The sequence below is a fragment of the Artemia sp. Qi Xiang Cuo genome, chromosome 2 (genome assembly GCF_049724085.1).
Source record: "Artemia sp. Qi Xiang Cuo chromosome 2, ASM4972408v1, whole genome shotgun sequence".
Classification (NCBI taxonomy): domain Eukaryota; kingdom Metazoa; phylum Arthropoda; class Branchiopoda; order Anostraca; family Artemiidae; genus Artemia; species Artemia sp. Qi Xiang Cuo.
Window position 1 is genome coordinate 54,721,149 of NC_142795.1, and position 12,097 is coordinate 54,733,245.

The following is a 12,097-nucleotide window of genomic DNA, read 5'->3' on the forward strand; positions in this document are numbered from 1 at the left end:
AAAAGGTATTTTTTCAAAAATAGGGGGCAATTTCTCCTTATATCTCAATTGTCACCACTACTATCCTAAGCTCCTTCTGAAGATAGGTTCAAATCTTGAACTTTGTAATTTTTAAAAGTATAAACGACAAAAAAAGTTATTTTTAAAAAAAAAGTTGGCAATTGCTACTTATCTCTAAATTGACACACCTACCATCCTAATCTTCTGCTGAAAATAGTTGCTATTATTTAACTTTTTATTTTGTAAAATTATAAAATAAAAAATATTATATTTTTTATAAAATTGGGGTCAATTGCTCCTTATATCTCAATTTTCACCACTACCATCCTAATATCCTTATTAATATATTTGCTAACAATTAACTTTTTATTTTTAAAAATTATAAACTCCACAAAAAGTTATTTTTTAAAAAATATGGGGGTAATTGCTCCTTATATCTCACTTGTCAACACTACTATCCTAATCTTCTGCTTAGAATAGCTGCGAATATTGAACTATGTATGTTTTATAATTATAAAATACACAAAAATGTATTTTTTCAAAAATAGGGGGCAATTGCCCCTTATATCTCAATTGTCACCACTCCCATCCTAAGATCCTGCTGAAGATAGGTTCAAATAAAGTAGTTTGTATTTTTTATAAGTATAAATGCCACAAAAAGGTATTTTTTCAAAATAGGGGGCAATTGCTCCTTATATCTCAATTGCCACCTCTACTATCCCAAGCTCCTGCTGAAGATAGCTTCGAATATTTAACTTTGTATTTTTTAAAAGTATAAATGCCACGAAAAATTATTTTTTCAAAAATATTGGGCAATTGCTCCTTATATCACACTTTTCACAACTAACCTCCTAATCTCCTTCTGAAGATAGATTCTAATATTTACCTTTGTATTTTTAAAAATTATAAATGAAACACACAGTTATTTTTTCAATAATATTGGGTAATTGCTCATTATATCTCAATTGTCACAACTACTATCCTAAGCTCCTGCTGTAGATAGCTTCGAATATTGAACTTTGTAATTTTTAAAATTATATATGCCAATAATTTGTTCTTTTTCCATAAATAGGGGTCTAGTTACCCTTTTATCACTATTTTACCCACTAATATACTAATATCCTTCATACGCATTCTTCATATATAGTACTTTGTATTTTTAAAAAGAATAAATGCAAAAATATGGAAATTTTTCAAAAATAGGGGGGCACTTGATACTTATATAAAAATTTTACCAACTAATCTCAAAAGATCCAGAATAAGCTTTGATATTTTATATAACTTTTTATAATAATATATATTTTTAGCAAAAAATGGTATTTTTTTTTAAAAAATAGGGGGCAATAGCTCCTTATATCTCAATTGTAATCAAACAACAAAAAAGCTCCTTCTGAAGATCGCTGCGCACATTGACCTTTGTATTTTTAAAAGGTGTAAATGCCACAATAAGGTATTTTTTCAATAATAGGGGGGCAATTTCTCCTTATTTCTCAATTTTCCCCAATACGATCCTAAGCTCCTTCTTACACTTGCGTCGTCTTTTGATCTTTGTATTTTTTTAGATTTAAAATGCACACAAGAAGTTATTTTTTCTAAAATAGGGGACGATAGATCCGAATATCTCAATTTTCACCACTACTCTCCTCAGCTCCATATTTGGACATCTTATAAAATTTAATTTTTTATATTTTTAAATGACAAAATAAGTTATTTTTTCAAATATATGTGTCAATTGCTCCTTATATCACACCTCTCACCACTACTATCCTAAGCTCCGGCTGACGCAGCTTTGAACATTGAACTTTTTAAAAGTGAAATACCACTTTTACCAATATCCATAAAACTCTATTCTGTATATGAAAGGGGCTGCCCCCTCCTCAACACCTCGCTTTTTACGAAAAAGTTTGACTTTCTCACGACTCTTTTTTTTTAAACAATAAAAAACTTTAGCGTAAAGAGCGAGACGTTGCGGCGGGGGCACCCCCTTTCATATACGGAATAATTTCTGTTCGACTTAAGTTTTACAGTCGTTCCATTATTTAAATTAAAAAAAATTGTTTTTTTTTATTTAATATAATTAATAAGTTAAAAAAAAATTATTTTTTTAATTGATTGTATAAATTATAAAAATAACATAGATACGAACATTAGCTTTCGAATGAGCCATTAAACGTCAATCTAAAAGTGCTGGTAGTCTACTAGCCCCAGCTTTTCCACTTGAGACACTGCACCAAAAGTGCCGTTTTTAGTGCCGTTTTGAAGTTGCTGATGGTTGAATTTATAGGAAGAAAGTAGATATTAGTAATATATTTTATACGAGCTACTAAAAATCTCTATATATACCTGCGATACCAATACGCCCAAAAATAATACGTCTGATACCGATACACTGTGCAGCCCTTTCCCCAGGGGACTTGGAGGGTCATAATATCACCAACACCAAATATAGTTGACTCTAGCAATGTTACTTGTAAGCGTCAAATCTATTAAGTATCTGATGTAAGCACCCCATTCTTTAATTACCCGTGAGACATTCTTAAGCATCGCAATACCCTTACGCTAATACCTTTTCGCAAAAAATTCGCAAATCTCGTAAAACTAAAGAATTAATTACCCTTTTCAATAACATTACTCGTTCTATTAATGAAACCCATGAAATTAATAGCAAATTTTAAAAAAAAAACATACTACTCAACGTACATATTAATGACCACTTATTTAACATAAAAAAAAAACTTGCATATCATGAACTAGAAATATACTTCAGAAAAAACTTTTCATTCATCGGCCCGTTATTAAATGACCCTGGTAGCCCCAAATCATTGAAAACCTAAACACATATCTATGCCTTCAGGCGTAAGTTTGCATTTAGGTTTTTAATATATAGATGCCTTACTACTCCCCTGCTCTGGGGGGTTGAGTTACCCCTAGAGATATTATTATATGTTCTTTGGACTATTTTGAACCAAATTACTATCTGATAATTTCAATAAGATACGTTTGGTGAAAAGAGGGGTTGTCGGGGAGGGGGGACGTCTAAATGCCCTCTATCACTTTTGACGCATAAAAACTAACTACAACTTCTAATTTTCAGACAAATGAGGTTCTTCTAAAGTTAAACAACCATCCCCTCCATAAAAACTTTAAATACCCTGCGGCATAACTTACAACCCTCGTCCCTAGGCTCTGGTGGTTTGTTTCAGCCCCAAAGGCCTTGTTATATGAGCGTTGGAATATTTTGAACAAAATAACTGTCTCAAAAATTTTTATACGATGCATTTCGTGAAAACATGACGTGTTGGGGGGGGGGGGGGTAACTGCCTTCTGATCACTTTGACCCTTAAAAAGAGCACTAGAATTTCAGATTACCAATCCAATGAGTCCCCTCCGAAGTATATACAACCACCCTTTCCACAAAAACCTTATATGCCCCCAGGGCATAACTTACAAACCTTGCCCTGAGAGCAGTGGGGGTGGGGATGTCTTCCTCAAAGACATAATTTCGGGACTTTTCAGCTACAATGAACAAAATTGCTATTTCCAAATTTTGATTGGATGTCTTTGGAGGAATGATGAGCTTGGGGCGGCTGGTTGCTCTCAAATCACTTTTGACTCTTAAAATGGGTAGGCCTACTATAGCTTTTAATTTGAAATCAAATGAGCACCATCTGCAGTTTATGCAACCACCCATTCCATAAGAACCTTATACGACCCGAGACCATGACTTACAACATTATCCCCAGGGCACTGGGGGGTTGTGTCTACCCTAGAGTCATTATTTTTGTTCTTTGGACTATTTTGAGCAAAAGAGTTATTTCACAATTTTAATCAGATTCGTTTGGCGAAGAAGGGTAGCCGGGGGGGGGGGCTAGCTGGCCTCCATCACTTTTGATTCTTAAAAGGGAACTAGAAAATTCAATTTGTAACCGAATGAGCCTCCTTTACAGTTTATACAACCATCCCTAAAGCCATAAATACAACCATAAAAAATCCTTAATAATGGGACTAGCCCTCTCAAATTCCTATCGACTGAGCCCTTCTTAAAGTTTCTACGACAACTCTTTCTATAAAAACCTTATATGCCCCCAGGGCATAATTTACAACCTTTGCCCTGAGGGCTGTGGGGGGTATATCATCTTCAAAGACATAACTTACGGACCTTTAAACTACGTTGAACAAAATGGCTATCTCAAAATTTTGAATTGCGAGTGTTTGGAGAAATGGTGGCGAGGGGAGTTAGTTGTCCCTCCAATCACGTTCGACTATTAAAAAGGGCACTAGTCCTCAATTTCCTTTTCGAATGATCCCTTTTTGAAGTTTCACACAACGCTTTCATTGAAAAAAACCTTATATGCCTCCAGGGTATAACTTACAACCGTTGCCCTGAGGACTAGGGGATTTATCATCCTCAAATACATAATTTCTGGACCTTCGTTTCTGGATAAATAGTGGGCGTGGAAAGGGGGTTAGTTGCCCTCCAACCACTTTGACTATTAAAAAGAAAACTAGCCCCTTAAATTCCAATCCAATGAGCCCTTTTTGAAGTTTCTACGACAGCTCTTTCGATACGAAGTGCCCTGGTATAAACAAGAACCAAAAAACAAATAATACATTGTACCAACATCGTTCTTTACTTAGGAAGCGCTATTGCGCTGTTTATGATAAAATTAAGATATATTGAGACAAAAAGGGAAAAAAATGAAGCAATTGGACTAACTGTGATCAATAATCAACAATTTTAGAGTTTATTTCATGGGCATCTGACATGCAAAAATGAATAAAAGAACTGTTGTGGGATGGATTACGAGAGTCAATAGAAAAACCAGAATGATAAAAAATTCAATGTTGAAATTAAAAGTAATTAAAAAAAAATAAGTAGCAGAAATACATTTTCCATCAGTGCTAACTTCTACAATTTGATATTCGTGTGTGTTTACATTTTGTGACTACCTACTAATGGGACAAAACTCCTATATTATACTGAATTCAGCGGATGAGAATTTCTTGATCTTTTTTACTTAAAGATAACAAAATGATAAAAAAGGACAATAGGGTAGATATTGAGGCACCAAAACCAGCAATTTTTTAAAAGATCAAAAAATAATAATAGAATTTTGTAACGATTTTCTCAGGTCTTTTATTTCTTTTTGAGAGGCGAGTAGAACTAGCCCCATCAAACATTCTAATTGTCATTTGTCTTCGAGATATATTTCCTAAAGGACTGAAGAAAACCTTATTTTAATTCTGACTCTGGAAAAAATTTCCCGTTTTGACGCAGTTTGGAAGCTGGGAGCCAAGGCCCCTGTTCCAGGGGTGCAGTTAAAGGGGGTCGTTCCCCCTTCCCCCAAGTTCCAATGTGTCGGCACATTCTTTATATCCCCCCTCCAAATTCAAAGCCAAAGCTGCACTCCCTGCCCTGGTAATCCCATAAATAACTCTCTTTTCTGGTGGGCTACCTATATATAGCTAAGAATCTTCCTAAATAGTGTTAAGTAGGATCTGGTAGTCTGTAATTTAAACTTAATGCCCCCTCTCCCCCCCCCCCGGAAAAAGAAAATTGTAAAAAAAGAAGGGTTGTCGAACGAAACTGAAGACACTTAAAGAATAGGTGTTGACTATTCCAACGTAAACGACCTGAACTTTTTGGAAGAGTGATGTCTATATTTAGATTAGGTATGTTAGACTCATTTATAACCAAGGATTTAGCTATATTACAAAAAATGGTTTGCCATCAAGGGTTATATTGACTACTACGTTAATAAATCCTAACTCGTATTGTACAAAAAATAATAAAAAAGAAAAAGAATTGCTGCGTTTTCTAGAGTCTACAGCTGCAAATCGAAGTTTTTACCAAAAATAACTTCAGATTTACATGAAACGAATATGTTGGGCCATTTTTTTTTTATATTTCATCGATCTGCTGTTTTGAATTCGGAATATACGATTATTTCTGTCGTTACAAATCAGATCTTTGGACCATATCTTTGAGTAATTTAATGTATTTCCCACTCAGTTTAATTTTGGGAACAAAATGCTCTGAACTAGTTTCCTTTTGCTATTCACCACCAAGACACCGGACATTTTTATAGCACCACGTAAATAATTTAGGAGAAAGAGAAGTGGAAGAAATTTGACTTTGGTTATTGATCTGGAAATTTATGTCTTCTAGGTACAGAAAACATGCCTGAATCCGCTATATGTGGGATGATGCAAGTTCCTAAATATCTTTATGAAGTATCACTTATTGTATTCTTCATTTTACCAATGGGGATTCTCTCCGTGCTTTATACGCTCATGGGTATGAAAATACGGCACAAAGCACTAGTTGGACAAGAATACTCAAACTGTGTTCACAAAGGAGATCATAGAAATTCCAATTCGAGGAGAAATATTTTAAGGATGCTAAGTAAGTGATGTCAAATCTAATGACCAATCTGTAGGTAGGCCTATATGAGCCCTACAATATTTGAGATAATACAACTGATTCGATATAATAGGATATGAAAAATTAATTTAATCATTTTTCCTACCGAAATTTGTCTTTTTAAAAAAAATTAGTGCGGACACGACTCTTCGTCTCTTGGGCCAGTACTTATACGTAGCTGATCGAAACAGATATAGTAAGTCCATTGGACCAGCCCCTTAAATTGTTGCTTTGCCAAGTAAGCAAGACTCTTCCTGTTACAAACAAACATTGGTGAAATGTAGTGAAACAAAATGTAAGTAGTGGTATGTAGTGAAAAGTATGAGGAAAAGTAGTATGTACTGAAGACAAACAAAAAGTATGTAATGAAGCAAAAATTGGTTGGGTCAGTCCTATTAGCTAACATCGAACATGCATTGTCTTGGAAAGTCGCTTTTGTAATCCATATGGATCCAGAAGTTTGACCTTAATAACACAATTGTTCAAGCGTTGGACCATCACTAAAAAAAAAACAAAAAAAAACGAGACACAATAACATAAATTCTCTACCACCTAACTATTTAACTCGGCATCCATGTTTGAGAAAGATCATACTCAACCGAAAGAGTCAATCAACATAAACATACGAAGAAAAAGAATTAGTCATAGACTTTGAGCAATAGAGATGTTTTTGACGTAAAAATGTTCAAAAAAATTCACTTAACTAAATATCCAAAATCACACGCAGAAGTGTCAGCTTTTCTGGGAAACAGGGGAGGATGAACTTGAATTTCAGTTTCTGGAATATCTCAAACGAGTTATATGAAATAACTAAAAGTGATTTCAGAATTTTAAAAATCCCATCATTTAGTATCCTATGGTGAAAAATCTGAAATTTTGTTGGTGCATTATTTTCTGGGTTGCAAGGTTCTTTCCAATTCATTCAAGTCTGGGGGTATCTAGACTGATATCAGAAGCGAATAAATTCTCTCTTTCAGAACCTCATTTTTTCTCCTTGAGCAGCATCAGAAGGGGTTAAGCACAATCAGCAATATTTTCTTATTTGAAAGGTGTTTCAGTTGACTTTCATTCTAACGAAAACGATCTAAACACATGATTCTTCTTTTTATTCTTAACCCCGGTTCGCCTAGGCTACCCTGTTCTCAAATATCCCCTAAAGTAAATTGAATAGATTTTGGTAAGGAATCTCAAAATGCACAGAGGCCTGACGGGATGGATGGAATCTTCTGAAGTCAAAAGAGCTGTACGGACATTGGCCAGGCAGACTTGTGTGCTTGTTGCAATTGATGACCCTTTGATACAAACCCTAACTAGAACGACCTAAGTGACAAGCGACCAGCGCGTTGAATTATTTGTCAACATTATGGAGAAGAGCTCATCGGCCACGCTTCTGCTGCTCAATTATCTCCAGTCGCTGGATCCTTTTAGGGTTTCTGATAATCTCGTCAGGTGTAGAAACTGCACATATCATGAACGTCGACGTGGTACAACATGTCAAAATCCAAGTGCTCAATTTGATAACGAGTAAGTGTGTCTTTTCAAATTCGTTTAAGAGGATACAAGTATTTCACTTTAGCTGATCTCGTTTTTGAAGGGTATGCAATTGTGCCAGCCATCAAAGATCACGTCCGACTGAACCAACGAAAACTAAGCGGAATTCTACCCTCAGTTTAACTTTCATCATGAAGGTTGCTGGGATAATCACAATTAAACATCCTAGTTTTATAGGGTCGAGAGTTCAAAAGATAATTTTTGAAGTATCAAAAATATATTCAACTGGCAAGGCATGTTATTTTAATCACCGCAAATAACTAACTGTTTCATAATGGCTATGAAAATATCCCTAACGGCATAATGCTGGCTCTTACATTGTTGCTTTTCAATTTAATATTTCTTAGTTGTTAGCTGCTTCATATGACGTATAATTGTGCATTTCTTATGACATGAAAAGAACTATCATGTAAGCGCCCGTGTTTCATCTACTTAGAAAACTAACTATTCATAATTCAACTACCATATAGTTCTATCACCCGTGGATAACGGAATTTCGCTGTTTTGTTCTCGCCAAATTGCAAACAAGCCTAAGAACTCAGCAGGCTTTATTTTGAATTGTTGGGACATAAAAACGTTTCAAAAGAATTACGACCCGGACGGACCAAAAGATTAAAATAAATAGAAGAATTCCTTGCTTGGTTGATAGCATGTATGTTGCGAAAAAAACTAGGAGAGCCCATTTCAAGTTGCCAAGTTAAAATACATGGTAAGAATATCTATAATAAACGATTAATGCCATAATTGTAGTTGGTGATTATTCCTCTTGTTGGGTAGCTGATTTGGCCTCCTGGTTAAAGGGGTGAGGTCCCCTTAACAAGTTAGAAACTATATTTAGTTATCAGCATTGGTCGACTCTTTGGGCTTTTTTGAGAAGGCCCGGTGGATTTTTTTCTGTCCATCCTTCCCCCCACTCTCTATCTCTCACCATCTCTCTCTCTCTCTCTCTCTCTCTCTCTCTCTCTCTCTCTCTCTCTCTCTCTCTCTCTCTCTCTCTCTCTCTCTCTCTCTCTGTCCTGCCCTCTCCTTCACCCATTTATTTCTGTCTTTTCATCTATTTTTGTTTATCACAAAATTTTTGTTAGTTTAGTCTATTTATAACAAAAATTCAAAACATATTAACCACTTCTTAATATAAATCACTACGCTAGGGAAAAACTACTGGAGCCTTGCTGGCGCGCAGCAGCTAATATCTTAACCTTTACACTAAATTAAATTAAAAAAATGTTTTTTCAACTGAAAGTAAGGAGCGACATTCAGACTTAAAACGAACGAAAATTCTTCTGTATATGAGGGGGGGGGGTGCCTCCTCCTCAATACCACTCTCTTCACGCTAAAGTTTAAGCACTTTACAAATGTTCCTTATTCCTATTAAACGGTCCTTGTGTTTCAAGAGTCGTTCTTTAAGATTGGAAAAAAAGGTCTAACTTTAGCGTAAAGAGCAGGGGATTGAGGAGGAGGCGGCCCTCCTCATTTACGGAATAACTTTTGTTCGTCTTAAGTTTTAACGTTGCGCCTTGCTTTCAGTTGAAAAACCTTGTTTTTTATTTAATTTCTGATCGTTTTTCAAAAATTATGGGACACCTGTCTCCCCCTCCATGGAAATTCCGCATCCACGAAAGATTCCTCCATGGAAATTTCTACCGCTTAAAATACACCCTCCTGGAAATTACTCCTGGATAATTCCATCCTCGCTGCAAATTCCCCCAGAAAATTTCTTGCTGGCGATTCCACCTGAAAACTTCTCTTTGGCATACTCTCATGTAAAAAGTACTTGTTTGTTATTTTGATCGTTTTTCTATTCAAAGGCTATCTGAAATCCTCCCTATGTTGAAGATTTTTCTGGACCTCCCGCCCCTGCCACCGCTAATGGAAAGGTTCTGTTGCGAAAAATTTCATCAGGGAGAATTTCTCTTGGTGATAATTTCCCATGGAGAGTTTTTCCCGCAGAAAATACACCTCCACGGAAAAATCCTCCGGAAAATTCTATGTCCGCTATAAATTTCCCCCATATAATTCCCCCACAAAATCTCCACATGTAAAATTAAGTCACCAAAGAGAAAAATAGACAAATAAAACGAATTTCGTACAGGAATTCTGGAAAATTACCTTTGGGTAAAATTTCCCCTTGCTCACCCCTAGCAATGTCTCTCCTAATGGAAAATGTTCCCCCTAGAAAACCCCCCCGCAAAAAGTCCACCTCCCGAAAAATGTATGTATACTTCCCAATAACAAATACTGTATTTGAACATTGGGCAAATGCTATCTCAAAATTTTGATTGGATGACTTTGGGAAAAAGGGGCGTGGGAGAGGGGCTAGTTGCCCTCCAATCCTTTTGGTCATTTAAAAAGGGCACTAGGAATTTTAGTTTCCTTTTAAACAAGCCCTCTCCCGATCTTCTAGGACTATTAGTTCGATATGATCCCCCTGGGAGGAACAAAAAAAAGCAAAAAAAAAAACAAACAAAGAAACACGTAGGCTATTAGTAATCTTTTTTCTGGTAAAAAACACAAGATTCCCAATTTTTGCTGATGGGAATATGAAACCTCTACAATACGGTTCTCTGATATTCTAAATCTTATGGTGTGATTTTAAATAAGATTCCTTGACTTTTGGGAGAAGTTTCATCTTTTTTTGAAAATAAGGCGAACTTTCTCAGGTTCGAAACTTTTGATAAGTAACATTAGACTTAAGGAATTTTATGCATTAGGCATCAGCATAAAAACTTAATCCGTTTGATGTGTCTATTCTTATCAAAATTCCTACTTTTAGAGTTTCGGTCACTACTGGACCGAGTCGCTCCTTTCTTACAGTTTGTTACCACGAACTCTTTGGTAATTACGTGTAACAAGAAAAAAACAGATAAAAGATAAGCAATTCACAAAATAACGACGAGAGAAAGAAAACAAAATTAAACTTTGAAGAAATTAATAGACCCACTCTTTCAAAAAACCCTCTATCAGAATTCGCGTCTGGAAGAAGAAAAAAGAAAGAAACTGGAGTAAGAAATTCGTAATTAGAAAATCCTGTTTTATCTACTTTTAAAGTCAGGCAGTCTTTCTGCGACCAGCAAGCTCACTGGCAATGCTTTTCAATCGCTAGGGCCTAAATTCCTCATTAAGAAACCGAACCTATTACTAATCCGATGCTCTACATCTAAATCGTGCATTTTTTGTGTCATATCCGTAGAGGTTACTCTTTCAACGATAAAAAGCACGAAAGGTTGCAGATACTGTCTCATTAATCCTCTGGTAAACAAAAATCGCTACCTGATATCACATATTTGGCCCACATTAAGCAAATATAGACTTGTAACACTGGCAAGCATCGTTTACATCTCTTAAATGTTCACCAATTACTATTACCACTTTATTTTGTAAAAGTTGTACACATTGTAATTACTATAAAAATTACTGTTCCAAAATAGGCAACCATAATATATATATATATATATATATATATATATATATATATATATATATATATATATATATATATATATATATATATATATATATATATATATATATCCAGTAATCAGTATTTCTCTCTCTTCCTTCTCTCACTCTCTGGCGCCGGTAATTGAAGGTCTGGTCTTTTAGTTGCCAGAACCGCATTATAAAAATTGACCTAAATTTACTTTGAATGCTGAATAAAACCAGAAGAATAATAATAAATAAAATGAGAAGCTTCATCGGTTCATTAGCTTTTAGTTTCCTTTATGTTTCTTGAACATTGTGAACTTAATATTTCAGATGTAGCATCATAGTAAAGAGCGAACCACGGCCATTAGTAATTAAAAGTTTAAAAACGCCTTTTGGAAAAAATTATCTAGTGAAAAAAATTTCTATTTCTATTAATCTAAAATTTCGATTAATCTTAACAATAAAATGTTTATGTGAAAACAAATTTATAGGAATTCTGAAAAATATCCTGAAAACCCGCAAAGAAATGACGCCAGATTAAAAAAAAAGTGTACCATTGGTATCGCCATGGTTCAAAATCCTTTATACTAGAAGTACACCTCCCTTGAACAACAAGGAAGATCGCCTTTTGCATACGACCCACTCATATGTCTCCTTTTATTTTCTTTGCTTTTATCCCGGCCGCCAGGGGTGCAC

At 35.1% G+C, this 12,097-nt stretch overlaps 1 protein-coding gene across 1 annotated transcript in view; it reads left to right on the forward strand.

Moving 5' to 3' along the window:
- The window catches only part of LOC148955377 (neuropeptides capa receptor-like), a 195,910-nt gene that overhangs the window by 175,877 nt on the left and 7,936 nt on the right, over positions 1–12,097 (forward strand). Inside the window, exon 5 of the mRNA XM_089107229.1 lies at positions 6,170–6,406. Within this exon, the coding sequence (XP_088963355.1) occupies positions 6,170–6,406 (237 nt within the window). The remainder of the gene's footprint in view (positions 1–6,169; positions 6,407–12,097) is intronic.